The 19,976-nt window shown below is 38.5% G+C and overlaps 1 protein-coding gene across 5 annotated transcripts in view; it reads right to left on the bottom strand.

The window, feature by feature from the left end:
• Positions 1-248: 248 nt before the first annotated feature.
• The window catches only part of LOC6053099, a 205,246-nt gene continuing 185,518 nt past the window's right edge, over positions 249-19,976 (bottom strand). For all 5 annotated transcript variants that reach the window (XM_038252323.1, XM_038252322.1, XM_038252324.1 and 2 more), the window contains 5 exons: positions 11,487-11,577; positions 5,761-6,058; positions 5,597-5,703; positions 3,396-5,545; positions 249-1,944 (listed from right to left, as the gene is read on the bottom strand). In XM_038252323.1, the coding sequence (XP_038108251.1) occupies positions 1,287-1,944; positions 3,396-5,545; positions 5,597-5,703; positions 5,761-6,058; positions 11,487-11,577 (3,304 nt within the window). In that variant the 3' untranslated portion in view covers positions 249-1,286. The remainder of the gene's footprint in view (positions 1,945-3,395; positions 5,546-5,596; positions 5,704-5,760; positions 6,059-11,486; positions 11,578-19,976) is intronic.

A 19,976-nucleotide genomic window follows, 5' to 3' on the forward strand; every position in this document is an offset into this window, starting at 1 on the left:
GAAAATTTAAATTTTATTGAATTCGGTTAAAAAAGTCTAGATGAGAACAATTTTCGATCAGAATTTACATATTTTTTTAAATAAACATACCTGGAGTTTTTTTTTTTTGAAAAGGTCCAATAAACAAAATTTCTAGTTTTTGCATTTTGGATGTTTTTGAAACCGCCTTGAGTCAGGGGTATTAAAAAAACACCCAAAAAGCAAAAACTGAAAATTTGGTTTATTGGACCTTTTAAAAAACTTCAGATATTAACTTTGCATTTTTGAAATTTCAGACGAAAATTTGAAACAGAATCAAAACCCAGAAAATTCTTCAATTCAGACTATTTGAAAATAAAACAAGACTGTAATAATCTTTTACACTCAATAAGTCCAAATTTTAATCATTCGATTTGTAGATATTGTAACAGGCTTTGTTCTGCTCAGCTGATGCCAGTCAGTCTTATCCCGACAAATACACGAGTTGGACGTAATAAAACTGTCTTTTTAGTGTCCTAGTTTCATCTACAACAATAATGATTAAAATATTGAAATGCTGTTTTTTGCCGTTCGAATGAAATTTCTCGCTTTAACCGTATATTTAAAACTTCTGAACTATATCGAATAACTTCAAATTTCAAGAATCTAATTTTTATTTAAACTTTATTCACGCAATACTTCAGTTAAATTAAACCAAAATTTTCATTAAATACTTAATTGTCCAGTTATAACTAGATTTTTGTGCTGATACACATCAAATATTCAACAATGAAAATAATGAGATTAAACTTTTGGAAAATAAAAAAAAAATTAACTTACATGCCTTAAAAGCTCAAAAATGTTGTGAAAACATTAAAAAAATCATTTGTTCGAATGTACCTATGCAGATTCCAAATAAAATTCAACGGAATGACACCAGATTTGGATTTGCAATTTCAGCTTTCAGGTCTAGGACTTCGTGCTATCTGTGCCTTTTAGGTACGCGCTTTTGCTATTCCTCTCAATAATTGTTGCTCGGTGGGGGAGATCATTACGTCGAAAGAACACTGAAATTATTGTTGGAGTTTCCTCTACGTACGACTGAGCGCGATCATTTTTTCGTCTAGTTCTAGCTGATAGATGGAACGATTTTTCTCTAAATTTTGTGAGCAAAAGCGTTGAAAACTCTACCGCTTTCGTTTCCCTCTAGAAGGATTTTCGCTACCCGCGCACCGATCTACAGTGCGCTAGATTTCTACCGGATTATTTGGAAGTTGTTGGTTTTGAGCAACCAGATTTTATTGGTTTGGCAATGGGTACCAATCTCCTCACTTGAACCCCTCCTTTGCCCGCTTCTCCCACTCGGCCCTTCGCTGCAGAATCCCCTTAAACTCATTCACCTCCCCCAGCGCTTCAATGGTCGCCCCATTGGTATTGCTCGCGGCCAACCCACCGTTGATGTTGTTGTTGCTCGCGTTCAGATTGAACTGGTTCATGGTGGCGATCGTATGGCGGTTTGAGTTGTTGTTCCCGTTCAGCGGCGCCGACTCGTGCGAACCGTTTTCGATTCCATTCTTGGACGCGGGGTTGTTGTTATTGGTGCCATTCTGAGTCGTTCCGTTGGTGGCTGGCGATCCCGTCGTCTGCGTCGTCGGTGTCGTCGTTCCGGGGATCAGCGATTTGCGCAACTCTACAAAGGAGGTCGTGTTCCGGGTTTGTTGCACGTTCATGGCGTTTCCAAAGCGGTTCGGCACTCCAAAGGGTTTGGAGTTGCTCTTGCGCAGGACTTCGTTGGAGGTGTTGTCGGGGGTGGTTTTGCCGTCGGACGGTTCCTTGGTGATTGTTTTTGCGTTCAGCGAGACTTCGGGCTTGACGATCTTGTCGAGCTTTTCCTCGCTAGACTGGTTCTCCTTGTCGCTGTCGACGTTGCAGAGGGTTTTGGGCTCGCCGGTTCGGTAGTCCTCGTCCGATCGCAGCTTCAGGGACCTGAAAAACAAAAAAAAAGGTTTTGTATTGCTCAGGATTTTTTCTCCTTTATGACTTAAAGTCTTTTGAACGTTAATTTTTCGACCTCAAGTCTCTGGACCTTTGGAATTTGGACCTTAAGTCTTTTGGTTTTATTTTTGTTGCCCTTATCTATTTTGTCCTTGAGTCTGTTGACCAGAAAGTCGTTTGACCTTAAAGTCTTTTGACCATAAGTCTTTTGATCTAATGTCTGTTGATCTAATGTCTGTTGATCTAATGTCTTTTGACCTAAAGTATGTTGACCACAAAGTCTTTTGACCTTAAAATCTTTTGACCTTAAGTCTTTTGAGCTGAATGTCTTTGACCTAAATTCTTTTGACCTGAAATTCTTGACCTAAATTCCTACAGGTCGTATGACCTAAAGTCTTTTGACCTGAAAACGTTTTTCCCAAAAATTAATTGACCTGAAGTCTTTTGACCTGGAAGTTTTTTGTCCTGAAAGTCTTTCGACCTAAAAGACTTTTGATCTGAAAGTCTTTTGACCTGAAGTTTTTTGACCTAAAGTCTTTTGTCCTGAAAGTCTTTTGTCCTGAAAGTCTTTTGTCCTGAAAGTCTTTCGACCTAAAAGTCTTTCGACCTAAAAGTCTTTTGACCTGAAAATCTTTTGACCTGAAAGTCTTTTGACCTGAAAGTCTTTTGACCTAAAAGTCTTGACCTAAAAGTCTTTTGATCTGAAAGTCTTTTGACATGGAAGTCTTTTGACCTAAAAGTCTTTTGACCTGAAAGTCTTTTGACCTGAAAGTCTTTTGACCTGAAAGTCTTTTAACCTGAAAGTCTTTTGACCTGAAAGTCTTTTGACCTAAAGTGTTTTGACCTAAAGTCTTTTAACCTAAAGTGTTTTGACCTAAAGTGTTTTGACCTAAAGTGTTTTGACCTAAAGTGTTTTGACCTTAAGTCTTTTGACCTAACAGTCCTGACCTGAAAGTATTTTAACCTAAAGTTTTTTGACCTAAAGTCTTTTAACCTAAAGTCTTTTGACCTAAAGTCTGTTAACTTAAAAATCTTTTGACCTGAAAGTCTTTTGACCTGAAAGTCTTTTAACCTGAAAGTCTTTTGACCTGAAAGTCTTTTGACCTAAAGTGTTTTGACCTAAAGTCTTTTAACCTAAAGTGTTTTGACCTAAAGTGTTTTGACCTAAAGTGTTTTGACCTAAAGTCTTTTGACCTAACAGTCTTTTGACCTGAAAGTCTTTTAACCTAAAGTTTTTTGACCTAAAGTCTTTTAACCTAAAGTCTTTTGACCTAAAGTCTGTTAACTTAAAAATCTTTTGACCTGAATGTCTTTTAGCCTGAAAGTCTTCTGACCTAAAAATCATCTAACCTGAGAGTCTTTTGACCTGAAAGTCTCTTAATCTGAATGAACTATAGAATCAACTAACTTTCAATCATTCAACTTAAGGTTATCGTACGTACCTCCTCGCAAACACCTTCATCAGCTCCGGCGTATCCTTGTCCTTGTCCTTAAAGTTATCCACGATCGACTTCTTCCGCAGCACCACCAGCTCGTCCCCGCTGCTCGATCCGCTGTTGTAATTACTGCTTCCACTGCTGTTCCTCTTCTCCAGCACCTCCTCCGACCCGGACTTCTTCCGCTCAAACTTGATATCCTCCGACGACGACGAGATCCTCCGCTCGTACTTGATCTTCTCCTCCGTCACCGACGTCCGGCGCTGCAGAATCACCTTCCGATCGTCCGTGCCACCAATCTCATGGTTGAGGTGCATCGAGTTGCGCTTCGAGCCGAGCTCACCGGCCCGCTTGAACGCCGGCGGACTCCGCGGCGGCGCATCGACAAAGCTGTTCCGCGCTGCGACGATCACGGCGGACGGCGGGAGCGGGGGTTTGCTTTCGCTGATTTCGATGTTTTCGTTGCTGAAGCGGCGGGTTTTGAGGAGGGCGTCGTCTGCGGCCGGGGTCGGCGAGGGCGTGCTGGCGACGCTGCTTTGGGGGGTGGTGAGGATCACGTTGGATTTGGGTCGGCTCGGGGTGTCCACTCGGTTGAGCTGGATCTTCATGAACTCGGGGACGGTGGAGGTTGGGGTTTCGGGTTGGTCCAGCCGATCGTTGCTTCCGGCGTCCTTGATGATGCTGACGAACTGGGAGGAGACGAGCTTGTCGATGGTTTCCTCGATCTGGGAGATATTTTGGTTGGATTTGTGGAGGATGCTCGGTTCGGGGGCGGGGATCGTGTTGGTCGTGAGGACGATCGACTTTGGCTGGTGATCGACGTGTTCCTGCTCGCGCGGGTTCAGCAGATTGTTGTCGTTGATTTCGAACTTTTGGAGGGAGGAGCTGGAGGAGACCATGCGACCTTCTTCGAGGGGTTCGTCCACGTTGGTGATGTAATCTTTGAAGATCTTCGGGTTGCCCGTGTTGATGTTCTCGGTCATGCTGAAGAATTTGTGCTCCGTTTCGAGGAAGTTGTTGCTAAAGTTCCCGATCGAGAGGGAGTTTGTCAGGTTGGGCAGACTAGGCAAGTTGTTGGCGTTGGTCAGGTTGTTCGAAACGGTATCGCTGCTGTACACGCGGAAGCTCTTGCTCTTCTCGACGGCCTTTCTCTTCGTTGGACTATCTTTCGGAGACTCGCTCTGGTTTACGGAAATCTTAGCAATTCGCTGCTGGTACGGACTCAATCCGTACACCTTCGAACTCTTTACCTTGTCCACGTTTTGCTGGTACTTCCGCACGCCCTCTTCTTCATCATCATCGTCATCGTAGCTCAACTCCGACAACTTCCGACTCTTGGACACCAAATATTCCTCACTCTTGTGCTGAACAATCTTCGACTCTCCAACTCCACTAATCACAATCGATCCGTTCGACGAAGTCGAGTGCCGGTTGACCTCCACGTTCGACGAGTACCGTTGACTCTCCCTCGGCGGTGGCACCACGCCTTCCGCCTCCGGGTTGAAGATATCCTTCGGAAACACTCGCTGCCGCGACGCCGGTCCAGCCTTAATCTTCTTGTACCCGCTCATGTCCAGCACGTCGGCCTCACTCACCGGCAGCGACAGCTTCACCCCCAGCTCCGGAGTCACCCCACCACCTCCGGACGTAATGTAAACCGTGCTGGTATTGTCCTCCTTGCGTGGCGAAGCCACCTGCTGCTCCTCCTTCTCGTGCTTCTTCTTCTTAAAGCTGTAGTTCAAGATTCGCTTGAAGAACCCGTCGTCCTCCTTGCCCTTGCCACCGTTCCGTTCAACCTCCTCAACAACAACCTCACCGTCACCCTGCAATCCCCCGTTGAAATCGTAACTCTTGGAAATGTTCCTGTTGACGTAGATCGCCGAATTCGCTCCGCTCGTCAGCGACATCGAGGCGGACATCTTGGAGCTCATCAGCGACGATTCCCGCTGCGGCGAAGACTTGTTGATGACGGTCGTGCTGCTGCTGCTGGTCAGGATCGATGACGTCGCGGTGGTGGTCATGCCCGGATTGATGCCGAATGGAAGCGAGTGGCACTTTTCCTCCGCTTCGCGAGACAGATCCAGCGTGGGGATGTCCAGCGTCGAGAGTTTCAGCGACTCCTCGTTGACCTCCGGGGTGGCGGGAAGGACGGAGGACTGAAAAATGAGTTTGTTAGCAAAGCATAAAGATTATCTCAACCTTCTTACCTCTCGTGGCCGTGCACGTGCCCGCGTGGGTCCCTTCTTCTTTGGTCTAACGGCTAGCTTGTGTTTGGCAGCGGAATGGCTCAGTTTGGCGGCCGGGGAGTCGGAACCTACAAAACAAAACTCAAATTAGCATTCAACAAACTCAAAAACCCATCAACCCTCACCATTATCATCGGTCGTATCGTGGATCGACCGGCTGTACATACTGGAACCGGCGGACGAGTCCAGGTGCAGCAGATTGTGGCCGCTGGCGTTCGAGCCGGATCGTTCCTCCAGGTCCAGATCGCTCGAGCAGCTGGTCATACTGAGGATGCTGAGCGAACCCTCGCTCTTGTTGATGCCACCGCGGTCCTTGCGCTGCGGTGTGATGGGACTTTGCGGTAGGCCCAGGTCCTCGTCGGAGGCTTCACCACCGGAGGCGCGGTCCTTTCGGCGCTTTCGCAGCACGTCGGCCAGTTCGTTCTGGAACATAGAAAAACAAGTTGTTGATTGTTGTGCATATTTATTTGAAAATCAACGAATTTAAAAAAAATGGAAATTGCTCTTTTTAAAGTATTAATAACAAAATGTCATTTTTTAATTCTGGTTTCGGAAATCACAAAGTAAAATTTATCAATGTTTTTTTTGTTTAGAACGATGAATTTACTAAAAACATGGATGTTTGACATAATAATTCCATTCCATTAAAGAAGCGTTTTTTTTCGGAATTGCAAAAAAAAATTGCAAGCAACTTGTAGCAAATCTTGATTTTTCAGCACTCGTCGTATTTATCCAACTCGGTAAATCTCGTTGGATAAATGTACAGTGACTCGTGCGGAAAAAAACTTCTTTTTGCAACTTGTTGCATAAACTACTATTTCGATACTAGTGTTGAAAAGTTCAACTTTTCAGCACCCATTTCAGTGCTGAAAAGTAGAACTTTTCAGCACTGTTATTGAAAGGTAATAATTTTCCATTCTGTTATTTTTGGTAGGGAACAGTAGGCCGTTTCGTTTCTCCAGAAGGACAGGAAAAGTTGACAGTTTCACAGTGGAATTGCAAAAAATGCATTTCAGTCTATCCCAAGTAACATTTTTTTTCCAGGAGTTCTACAAGAGCTCTTCAAGATAGCTACAGCATAGCAGTTTGGACCGCGGTAGGATAAAATTCTCTTCAAAACTTCTTCAGGAGTTTGGAAGAGTACTTGAAGAGAATTTTATCCTACCGCGGTCCAAACTGCTATGCTGTAGCTATCTTGAAGAGCTCTTGTAGAACTCCTGGAAAAAATGTTGCTTGGGATATTTAGATGAATAAAAAATAAATTAATACAAATAATGTAGTAGGTAGGATGGCAGGAAACATCACATTTTTGCAGGTATTCAGGGGCTTGAACTGTTTAGCGTACTGAGCCTAAATCCCAAATATGAGCTCGACTGGACTTTACAGGAACTGTAGCTTCCCATTTCAAATGATTTGAATTAAAAATGAGAATAAATCCGTAAATACCCAACTTTGTAAATATTTTGTTGGTTGAAATTCATCTCATTTTTGAGTAATTTTCCTTTTTTTTATGTGAAACTGATGAAATTTTACCAGAAACTGTTTAAACTTTAACCAGTTCCTGATTTAATAATTCACATTTTTTGACACAAAATTTGTGATGAATATTACCATGTCCATATGGATGTGCGACAGAAAGTCGAAGAACATAAGGTCAAATGGACAATAGGTGCCAAAAGTTCGAAAGATATAAGGTCCAAATGACAAAAAGCCGAGTGTGAAAAAATGAAACAAATAATAATAATAATAAACTTCTAAAACATTCTTGAAAAAAATATTTTGTTATAAACAAATCCGTTCTTTTTCTTGTTTATCCATCCTTTTAGTAATGATCTTTTTTTTTTTTTTTTTCAAATAAACAGAATAACTTCCAAACCATTTTTTGAAAAGTTTTCTATACCCTAAACCCACCGGCAGTCGCGTACGTGAACTTTGAACACATTTTGTAAGGGCATTTGTAAGAAATGCGAAAACACGTGACTTCTACGACTACAACTTTTTGTTTTATTTTTAAAAAAAAATTTTTTTCGAAAAGATCGGAAAATTTCTCGATTGTTTCATATTTAAACATTGTAAATCGAACCATTAGTTGCTGAGATATCGACGTTAGAAAATAGTAGGTTTTTTGGGTTAGACTTGAATTTTCCTGTTTTCAAACCTTTGCATGGCAATATCTCAGCAACTAAGGGTCGAATCAACAAAGTTAAAAAAAGCAAAATATTGAGAATTTTCTCAGCTTTTCAAAAATATTTTTTCCAGAAGTGTTCAAACATTTGCACTAATTTTAAAAATGAAAAACTTCGACTGTTTTCTAAAAAAGTCACCTAAAAATGGTTATAACTTGAAAACGGGGCACTTTATCTTTGTGTTTTATTATGTTTCGATTTTTTGAAAAAAATCAGTATTGATTAAAAAATTCATAACTCGGTCAAAGATTTTTTGAACAACCTGGAAATTTCGGAAAAGTTGGCATTTGATGTCCTCTAAAACATACCAAAAAAAAATAGTGTTTTTTTGCAAATCAAGTTTTAGTGACAAAAAGTAAAATAAAAAATCACCAATTTTTTTACTGTGTAACATTTTTTTCAGTGTAGTCCGTATCCATACCTACAACTTTGCCGAAGACACCAAATCGATCAAAAAATTCCTTCGAAAGATACAGATTTTTGAATTTTCATACATCATTTTTGTATGGACAGCTGCCAAATTTGTATGGAAAATTATATGGACAAACTAATGATGCAAAATGGCTTCTTTGGGCATATCGAAGGCACCAAAAAAGTTTCAGCCGGATTAAAAAATACAAAAAATAAAATTAAAGAAAAAAGACCGATTCCGTAGAGAACTGCTCAGCATATATTTGCAACAAAACATCAAATTTACCAGTGTTCCCACGAGCCTAAGCCATCGGCTAGGCTAGGTTCATTTTTCTGGTTCAGGTTCACACCACACGTCGGCAAGCATCGTCGGCTTAGGCTCACTGAGCGCCGTGAGCCATGGTTCATTTGGTTCAAACCAGGCGAGGCTAGCCAAAATGAACCATTGGCTTGAACCAGGCTTGAACCTGGCTTGAACCTGATCAAAGAATGTTAGGTTAAACGGCAAGCTTTGTTACACCGTAGTATGCTCAAACCGTAACATTCGTTACACCGTAGTATGATTACACCGTAACATTGTTACACCACAACATTCGTTACACCGTTACATTCGTTACACCGCAACATTCATTACACCGTAACATTATTACACCGTAACATTGTTACACCGTGACATTTTTACACCGTAACATTGTTACACCGTAACATTGTTACACCGTAACATTGTTACACCGTAACATTGTTACACCGTAACATTGTTACACCGTAACATTGTTACACCGTAACATTGTTACACCGTAACATTGTTACACCGTAACATTGTTACACCGTAACATTGTTACACCGTAACATTGTTACACCGTAACATTGTTACACCGTAACATTGTTACACCGTAACATTATTACGGTGTAACGAATGTCACGGTGTAATGAATGCTACGATGCAACAAATGTTGTAACCATGTTACGGTGTAACCAAACTACGGTGTAACGAATGGTGCGGTGTAACAATGTTACGGTGTAACGAATGTAACGGTGTAATCATACTACAGTGTAACGAATGTTGCGGTGTAACGAATGTTGCGGTGTAACAATGTTGCGGTGTAACAATGTTGCGGTGTAACAATGTTACGGTGTAACAATGTTACGGTGTAACGAATGTTACGGTGTGACAATGATACGGTGTAACAATGTTACGGTGTAACAATGTTACGGTGTAACAATGTTACGGTGTAACAATGTTACGGTGTAACAATGTTACGGTGTAACAATGTTACGGTGTAACAATGTTACGGTGTAACAATGTTACGGTGTAACAATGTTACGGTGTGACGAATGTAACGGTGTAACGAATGTCACGGTGTAATGAATGCTACGATGCAACAAATGTTGTAACCATGTTACGGTGTAACCAAACTACGGTGTAACGAATGGTGCGGTGTAACAATGTTACGGTGTAACGAATGTAACGGTGTAATCATACTACAGTGTAACGAATGTTGCGGTGTAACGAATGTTGCGGTGTAACGAATGTTGCGGTGTAACAATGTTACGGTGTAACAATGTTACGGTGTAACAATGTTACGGTGTAACAATGTTACGGTGTGACGAATGTAACGGTGTAACGAATGTTGTGGTGTAACAATGTTACGGTGTAATCATACTACGGTGTAACCATATTACGGTGTAACGAATGTTACGGTGTAATGAATGTTACATTTTAACGTTGCTACACTATAATATTTGTTACACAGTGCATTATTCCTATGGTTTTCATTAGCCTGGTTAGCCAGGCTTAAGCCATGGTTCATGGTTCACTGAAGTTCCTGAAGTGACTGAACCAGGATTGAACCACAAAGGGAGGCTTAAGCCGAACCAAGTTTATAGGTGAACCTAGCCTAACCGGTTCATTTGGGAACTCTGAAATTTACAATGAAAATCGAAGTGCAATCAACTGAAGAAAACATAAAACATATTATTTTTTGTAAATATCGCAAAAAAGATACACTTTAAATGTGTATGGACCTTATTTTCAGAAAGTAACAATTGAAAAGGTTCTAAGCTTCTACCAGAATTAGACAAGAATTTCCAATGATAACGTATTTTTGATCAAACAGCCAATTAACACACTTATTGTTTAAAAAAGGTTACTTGCTCAGGTCGTATAAATGTCCCTTACGAATATTTGATTCTGAAGAGTAAAAACTATCAGAAAAAATTTAGAAAGTTGGTACTTTGTAATAGAAAACTTAAAAATCCAACTTTTTTGCGAAATACTTTCACGCATCCTTGTGCGTAGATTTTCATTGCTTTTTTCTAGGCTTGCTGTTTTTGCATATGAGACATTTATGCGAAAATGGACTGCATGGTTATTATACCAAAAACTTTGAAAAGTTTCTAAAAATATGAAAAAAATGATTATGAATTTGAAGCTTCAACAATTTACTATTCCAAGTTTTAACAAATAAAAATAAACAATCTTTAAAGTTACTGATTCGTATTGTGGTAATAAACCTTGTACATAATTCACAAAATTATAACTCACTTTCTTTGGTTTGAATTGAAGTTAGTGAGCATTGAACTACATTATCGAATCACATCTTTTAGTGAAATTTTAAATTTGACTAACTTCTCTTTCAAAACAACTTCTACTAAATCAAAAGAAGCCTCACAGTTCCCGACCCTCCTTTGCAACAGCTTGAGCAAATCTGGCCCCACACTAATGGCATTAAAGTGAGTGTGCCCTCGTCTTCTTCTTCTTCAAACAAAGCCCCAGTCCTTCTGGAGGCGCACACACCCCTTTCTTGTGAACTTGACCTATTGCACTGCGCTGCCTGCGGCAGCATTCCCAACCCAACCACGGATCAAATGGCACTGCTTTTGCACTGCGACGGGTTACCGAATGGCAAGGCCACCCGACCATGGCACCATAGAGTCATGTGGCGTTTTACCCAAACCCGTTCACTTTCTGACGAAGGGGCTGCAGCAGCAGTGCAGGGATTGACCGGTTTGTGGCTGTTTGCTCTTATTCTCTCACTTTTAGTGATCAATTCTAGGTTAGAAGTTATGCAAATGTTTTATATTTTTATGTACTTTTCAATTATTTTGAAGTTTCTTTTTATATTTTGCTTATTAACTTTTAAGTAGTTTGATATTATTTTTTATTTAGTTTGTCTTTTTAACACTTTCGTTTTTATTAACTATTGTCACCATGAAATTTATGAAATCAGTTTTAAAATAAAAAATCAACTCACCTTAAGAGTAATGGACAGACTGCTTGCGGTACCGGCGGACTCCGAGAACACACTGTCGTGGGACTGCGACAAGCCATCGCGGCTTATGTCACTGTGGGAGAGAAATAAAACAGAAAACAAGAAAATCGAATAAGAATTGCTAGCGTAAACATAAGTATAGTAAATAATAACAGAAAAAGAGCTCCAAACAGTTCGCTCGCTAATGTGATAACGATCTGTGCTGGCGAGAGAAGCAGTTTAAAAAACACAAATCTGAAATTGCCCCGTCACAAAAGAACTGGACTAGATTGAAAAATTGTTTGGAACAAATTCAAAGCAAAATCCAATGCGTTCGGCTGAACGGTCGTTTATGAATGTTGGCTGAGACAACCATAAATCGATTTGAAAGTGTAGACGACGACAGCATTTAAAGTGGCGCGTGCTGTGTTCAAAGATTATTGAGCTTCTCTAGAGTGGGATGCTGGAGATGGATTTGACAGTAAGAAATCTGCGCGCGAGTGCAATATAAAACACTTTAATTGCAGATTATAAAATTGTTATTGGACGTAAGCTGTGCGGATTGGATCGTAGAGTTATAATGCACTTATATCGCAAACGTGGTCGGGATTTATTGGTTTTTATGAACTGGCTTTCGATGAAATTTTGGAAACAATATGCAAATCATACCATGAACATTTTACCATGAACTTTTAGTACATCCTGTTCATAAATTTTATTTATGATAAAATATAAAAAAATTCGACGGTTTTGTTCGAACGCGCATCAGTTGAACACGGGAGGTCGGATCGGAGCGCTCTTTGCTGCGTTGGATTCGTATAAGCCTAAGGAAGGTTTTTACGTTTATAAGTTGGCACTTTGGCCACTCTGAGACCGATTCCGGAACACCACCGTTTGTATGGGAAAAGTTGCGTAAAATCAAATTTTGATCACAGGAGGCTGAATAAGCAAACAAGCTAAAAACGTCAAGAAACCAAAAAGGGCAGGACGAAGTTTGCCGGGTAAGGCTTGTTTATGATAAAATTCCAGATGCAAATTTTTATATCTTGAATGCAAGTACGAATGTACAAATCCGGGCTTTCTCGGGGCTACCCCCTGAAATCAAAGATTCTGACCACGGGAACTCCCCCCTCTAATCACTTGAAGTTTGTAAGGGAAAAATCGTCAAAATGTATGGAGAAAAGCAATTTTTTCACCTTTTTACCTGTGGAGGGCGCAATAGTCGTCCAATCTTTATCAATTCTCAGGTGTATTACCTTCGTTAAATTTAGAACAACTATCCCGAAGACACCATATTTTTAGGATTTTTTGCTGAATGTTATACAAATACCTACACATAAAATAATTTGGGTTTCTTCTTCCCTCTCCAACATTTGAAAATGTCAAAAAAATAATTTCAAGAAGAATTTTATCAAAAAAAAGCAGAAAACTAATTTTTTTACATTAAAAATCGTACCATTAGTTACCAAGATATCAATGATCAAAAATCAAGGGCTTATTGGCAAAATTGAAAAAGTCATTTTTCTTGTTTTTTATGCTATTTTTTTATTTTTTAAATATTTGATTTTCAATTCATGGTACACATTAACTAGAGCTTTTGCACCAATATTTTTGTTACAGACATTTTTTAGTATCTTCAAAACTACGGAAACTATCGTTATTGTTTTTTATTGATCCCCTAAACTGCCCACCATTGAAAAAACGACTAAACGAGATATTAGCACCAGGTGGAAGAGGATGTTTCAACGCATCTTCTGAAACATGAATTTCACTAAAATATTGTTTAGATTTGGCTGCCGATACGAAAAACCAAACGGCTAATATGCCACTCTTATGGCAAATTGCCTTGACGGAGATTTGGTGACACATACTAAAGTACATTAAATTTCCCTTAAATTGACATGTCCCAAAAAATACAGTTGAGTAACGAAAAATTACAGAATTTTTAAAATTTAATTAGTGTTTTTTTCCATGAAAAATATTTTTTTTCGGAATTTTGTGTACGTCATCAAATCGGGCGTCTTATTTTACATAGAAGTCCTTTTGATACCAAATTTTCATCTCATAACCGTTTCAGGCTGCAAATAATTGAAAAACATCTTTTTTTTTGCATGTTCAAAAATGAAAAGGATCGTACCGCACCTCTGTAACAAAATATCGAAAAATGGATCTCGGATTCGTAATTAGGGACGTAATTAGGACAAAGTTTCACGCAAATCGAATGGGGTAGCCCCTACTTTTCCCGATTTCGTGTGAGTTGGTAGAGAATTACCCTAATGTTTTGGCTGAAAATTAAGCTGAAGGGTTAGCTTCGATTTAATTATCCTGAAACAATGTTTTTGTTTCACATATATTTTAAAGTTCTTTAAAGTGAATTGTATCATTTTCAATTAACCATACATTTTTGTTTGAAACTGATATCGAAGAAAACTTTTTTTATGTCTATGTTAATTTCAAGCTCCAAAAATTACAAAAAAAAAAACTATCGACAATCGGGAACAAAAACCTCGTAAATATCTTGAACAGTCAAATTTTCTAAAATATTTGAAGACTGAAACTAAAAATAAATAAATTTCTTACTAACAAATTTACGTTTTTTTACAATCTGGATACCTTGTAATAGAATAATATTAACTTAATTCGACTTTAACTTTGATGCTATAAATAAAATAAAAACATTTATGCACACAGTTATCAATGTTTGTCAAAATATTACAAATTGAGATAAGTTCTTTCCGATTTCTAAGAAGTTGAGAAACTTTACTATTTGTTTTAGTTTTTGATACAGAGTGCAGTTTTCTAGATAAATCCTTTCCATGTTTGATTTTTTGCGAAAACTGCCATTTTCTACCTATTTTTACAGTACCTTTGATTGCCTAAGACGTGATTTTCATGGAAAGAAAATTTTCTTAAAAATATGTCTTTTAAAATTAGTAGATTTAACCTCTGGTTGCTGTACCATAGCCGCAAAAATAGAAAAAAAAATAAGCAGGACAAATAATTTTTTTGCTTTTTTCTTATTGACCTCTTAAGTCTCTAGGGTCTAACCATGTTTTAAATAAAAAAATTTCAAAAATAATGTTTATGAGCAAATTGATTTTTTCTCCAAATTTTATCTCTGTACAACTTTGCCAAAGACTAAATTGATCTCAAATTCCGTTATTAATTGCAGATATTCAATATCTAGATCCAATTTTTGTATAGACAACTGTTAAATTGTTATGAAAATAAAAGTTTCCGTACCAATAATGCGAAACGGCTTACTTGTACCAGTACTAGTACCAGTATTTGAATTTATCAGAAAAAAAAAAACTTCAAAAACTGTTCAAACAATTTTTGTAATAGATACTTTTTTTAATAAATTAAATGTTAAAAATCACATTAGCTCAGTGGAAATGTAACAAACCTTTTCCTTTTTTAATATACTTAGCGAGTTAATAGAACAAAAACTAATCTTGAAATATACAAAAAGCAATAAAAACAAAATGGCAATTATATTTCACACAACAAAGAAAGGTGCTAATAAGTTGGTTTGACCAAGCCTGATATATTGCTTATAAAAGAAATAGTTTAACTCACAATTCAATTAAATACGATGACAATGATAGTACATCTACTGAATTTGTTTTATAACAATTTATGCATTTTTTTAGATAAGCAAGTCTATTTTTTTTGTCTAAGCAGAATGCAAATTGGCGAGTAAAAGCTCTTAAGAGCGAGTTTTTCACCAATGTGTAGCAGGTCGCATCGAGGTGCTCCGATTTGGATGAAACTTTCAGCGTTTGTTTGTCTATACATGACATGAACTCATGCCAAATATGAGCCCTCTACGACAAAGGGAAGTGGGGTAAAACGGGCTTTGAAGTTTGAGGTCGAAAAACATGAAAAATCTTAAAATTGCTCGCATTTCCGTAAAACTTTATCAATTCCAACTCTCTTAGATGCATTCGAAAGGTCTTTTGAAGCACTTCAAAATGTGCCATAGACATCCAGGATTGGTTTGACTTTTTCTCTTAGCTTTTGCAAATAACTGTCAAAAATGGATTTTTTTAAAACCTCAATATCTTTTTGCAACAGCATCCAACACCCATACTCCTATAGGTCAAAAGATAGGTAATTTCATGCACTATAAGCCTACGGTATTATCTTTTTGGCCAATCGCAGTTTTTCTCACAGTTTTTCAATTTTTCTAGTACAAATATTTTACAACGTTAGTTTTTGCCCTGCAGGCCAAGAAGACGGCACTTTTTGGTCTCAATTTTGTCATATTCTGAATCCTCGGACAATTTCACGTAAGTTAGAAGTATTGGAGTTGTAAATTTGATTGGAAAAATTGCCATTTAGAATGCATTAAAATATTTTTTAACAATTTGTTGGATTAGGGGTAAAACAGGTTTTCGCCTACTTGATACCGCATTTGACGTATTGATCACAGGGTAAATAAGATCTATTTCCTTTTTAAATTTTTTTTATTTAATTATTTTTTAAATCAAATTTACAACTCCAATACTTCTAACTTACGTGAAATTGTCCGAGGATTCCGAATATGACAAAATTGAGACCAAAAAGTGCCGTCTTCTTGGCCTACAGGGCAAAAACTAACGTTGTAAAATATTTGTTCTAGAAAAATTGAAAAACTGTGAGAAAAACTGCGATTGGCCAAAAAGATAATACCGTAGGCTTATAGTGCATGAAATTACCTATCTTTTGACCTATGGGAGTATGGGTGTTGGATGCTGTTGCAAAAAGATATTGAGGTTTTAAAAAAATCCATTTTTGACAGTTATTTGCAAAAGCTAAGAGAAAAAGTCAAACCAATCCTGGATGTCTATGGCACATTTTGAAGTGCTTCAAAAGACCTTTCGAATGCATCTAAGAGAGTTGGAATTGAAAAAGTTTTACGGAAATGCGAGCAATTTTAAGATTTTTCATGTTTTTTCGACCTCAAACTTCAAAGCCCGTTTTACCCCACTTCCCTTTGTCGTAGAGGGCTCATATTTGGCATGAGTTCATCTCATGTATAGACAAACAAACGCTGAAAGTTTCATCCAAATCGGAGCAACTCGATACGACCTCTAGAACAAACCGAGCAATATTTACAAATACTGCCTCTTAATAAAATCACAATGATAATCACATCGAGATCGTTCATTTTTTTTTTAAACTATCATAATTATGATAACAACAAGTCAAAAAAAAGCTTCCTTCATATTTTAGCAATTCAAACCATTTTTATTTAGATACAAAGGAAATTTAATTGAAAGTCAACACTTCATAGTTGAAAATTTTTTGAACATTTTTCACTATCCTTAGTAAATATTCACAAAGTCAGTATTATATTTCACAAAATGTCTAAAATAGGCTATCAATTATTTATTCTACCAATTATAAATCCTCTTCAAGCAGCTTCCCAGCAGCACTTCCATCTTCGGCACTCCAAAATAAAGTAACAACACAATTTTACTAATTTGAGCACCCACTAAATGATTTTTCCACCACAACGTCTTTCCAAAACCAAGTCAAAACACACACCCCCTCGGGATCGTCACAACCGCACTTGATCAAAACCTTTTTCGCACTCTGTCAGACACACCTGTCAAGTGACCGGCGGGCTGCAGCGACACCTCCTTCGATCCATTCACCTCAAGCAGCAACCATTTTAAAAAGCTCGAATTAATACAGAAAAATTGACTATGGAGCAGGCTTTATTCGACTGTGACTTGGTGGAATCAATTACAGCTAACATTCCAGGGGAAATCGCAGCTGCCCGTTTCCGTGTTCCAGCGCAGCAGCAGCGGGCAGGTCAGCGTGGACAGAAGACCCAGGAAGCACTTGTAGAACCGGCGGCAGTCCGTTGGATGAGGATAGAGGGTGACGTCCCAGGGAGGGCATTGGGGTTCCCCCGGGAAGGTTGGGTCATCCTGCTGGGGAGGTCGGGTGGAAATGGTTGGGGCTGGAGTTGGCGCCAAGGTTGGCGCTAAAGTTGGTGCCGATGTTGGAGTTGGTGCAGTTGGAATCGGGTTTGGACGGCTGACCAGGTCAAGAACACAAACGGCCTTATCTGGAGTGCGGCACTGTCGTGAATAATAGTCGAAGATTTGTCCCATTGGACAGTAGACTGTGTGTAGCGTTTCATCGTCACAGAGGTGGAACACGATACACGAGACAGGACTAGCGAAGATCACTGTGCCACGGTTGCCAAGGCAATAAAGCTGCTCGTTCACGGTGGGAGCACCGTAGGAGAGGTGCAACAAGGCAATTGATAGAATTACTAAAATAGAATGCGCTTTAAAATTGCTTTAAAAATATGGTATGGTTAGAAAGTACCTGCTAGTAGCCCCATTTTGATCAGAAGATAATTTTGTGTGAAATGTGCTAAACCTGAAGGTCAACTGATGGCCATGGCACGAGGCTTCGTACCGTTTTATACTTCTTGAAGGTAATTTTAGGACATTATCTACTAGTACAAGGTTGCGAACAAGACTCGGTACCTGAAGATAACGAAGCACTGATTGCGAAACTGCCGGAAAGTGGCCATGAACATAAGGTTCTGCAGAGTCGGAATTAACAATTAAAAAGGATTTAAGTTGATTCTATGGTGGATTATGGTAGAGATATCTATGCTTCTTCAATGCAACATGAATACATAATCAGTTATATTGATATTGATAAATTTGGAAACCCTTTTAAAATGTTAATATCAAGATGATTCACACAGCTAACTTTGAAATGGTGCGGTGGTTTTTTTTTAACCTTTAACTGATAAGGTCGTCTATAGTGTTTTTTTAAACATTTTTAAGCTATATTAGTAAAAAGTAAGCCTAGACCTTAATGGTAACAATCCACTTTGTTCACCTGTCCAACAAAACACGGAGAGTGTGGGCGCCATCACGATTCTGTTTTGTCTGAATGGCTGCAAATTCTGTTGCAAAGTCCCAACATTTCGTTCTGGCTGCATGACTTCGTGCCCCAAAGATCTGGAGTGCCGCAGCTGTTGCACAAACCGTTGGAGATTGTTGATTGCATTGCAGGTTGTGTTGTGTTGCGTCCGATAGATTCCGGATATGCACCGCAGGTTTGTTTGGCAAAACCACCACTTGCTCTGTTGACAGTCTGCCAATGCAATAATGCATTTGGGACGCGGGGTGATGGGAAGGCGCCGATCTCTGGCCGTCAGACCATTTATAGCTGCTGGGGAGGTCCATACGGTCAGCCACGCAAATCTCCCCTCTCGTAAACACAGATTTTGTGCTTTGTTTTGCCCGTTGTGGATTGGTCCGGCTGGTATTGATGCCAAAATTGTATTCTAATGCAATTTTTGCATAACACCAACCAGGTTGACATACAGACATCCGACCGACCGACGGAGATTTCAACGGGCACAAAGATCTGAGCGAATGAGGGTGTCAGAATGCAAATATCAACCACGACCTGCCAACGGAACGTGGGTGCCAAAATGCTGGCTGTGGTCGGGCTTTTGTGGTTAGACCTGGATTTGGCGATTTAATTATGGGTGGTTTGAGTTGTGGTTTATGAATTTAATTAGACTTCTGTTTGTTCATGCGGGATGGGTTTAAAATTAAGATAATTGTTTGCATCCCTTATTATAAATCTACAAGCCTTACCCGACAAACTTCGTTCTGCCATCGTTTGTTGACGTTTTCGGCTTTAGCCTCCTGTGATCAAAATTTTATTTTACGTAACTTTTTCCATACAATTTGCCGATGCTCCGGAATCGGTTCCAGAGTGGCCAAAGTGTCATTTAGTTAGCGTATAAACCTTCCTTGGACTTATACGAACCCAACGCAACAAAGAGCACCTCGATCCGACGTTCCTTACTGAACTGATTCGCGTTCGAACAAAACCGTCGAAATTTTTTATATATATAGATAGATAGATAAATAATATTAAATATTATACACATTAATGATTTTTTTTCGAGTTCAGATATATTTTATAAAATTCAGCTCAAAAGGATTTTTTTTTTAAATATTTTTGCAATCCCGGGAATTCCCGGGATCCCGGGAAATTTTTGAATCAGTAATAAAATCTATGTTTCATTATATTTGTTATGTTTTCAAGCTTAAAATCATTGAATTAGCTTAATAATATCAAATAGTGATAATCCTCACTTCAATCTAAACAAAGACGACAGTTTTAAAATAGCCTTAAAGATTATTTTTTTGTCTTTGTGGTGTTTAGGATTTTATATCAACTACTATTTTTAATTCCAGTATGATTAATTATTTTTTTATTTGCGAATCAAATTACATAATTCTTGAGTTTTTTTGAAAAGGTCCAATAAGCTTTTGTCTTCCATTCGGTTATAGAACCTATTCAAAAAAAACTGTGGAATCCTTTAATTTTTTTTTTTTTTTGCTTTTGTTTATTTTTTTATATGACATGACTAAAACAGCTTATAAAATTATTTTATATGTCTAAAAAACAAAAAACGACAGTAAATAAAATGATACCAGTCAATGCAAAATTTTA

The sequence above is a fragment of the Culex quinquefasciatus genome, chromosome 2 (assembly GCF_015732765.1).
Source record: "Culex quinquefasciatus strain JHB chromosome 2, VPISU_Cqui_1.0_pri_paternal, whole genome shotgun sequence".
Taxonomy (NCBI): Eukaryota; Metazoa; Arthropoda; class Insecta; order Diptera; family Culicidae; genus Culex; species Culex quinquefasciatus.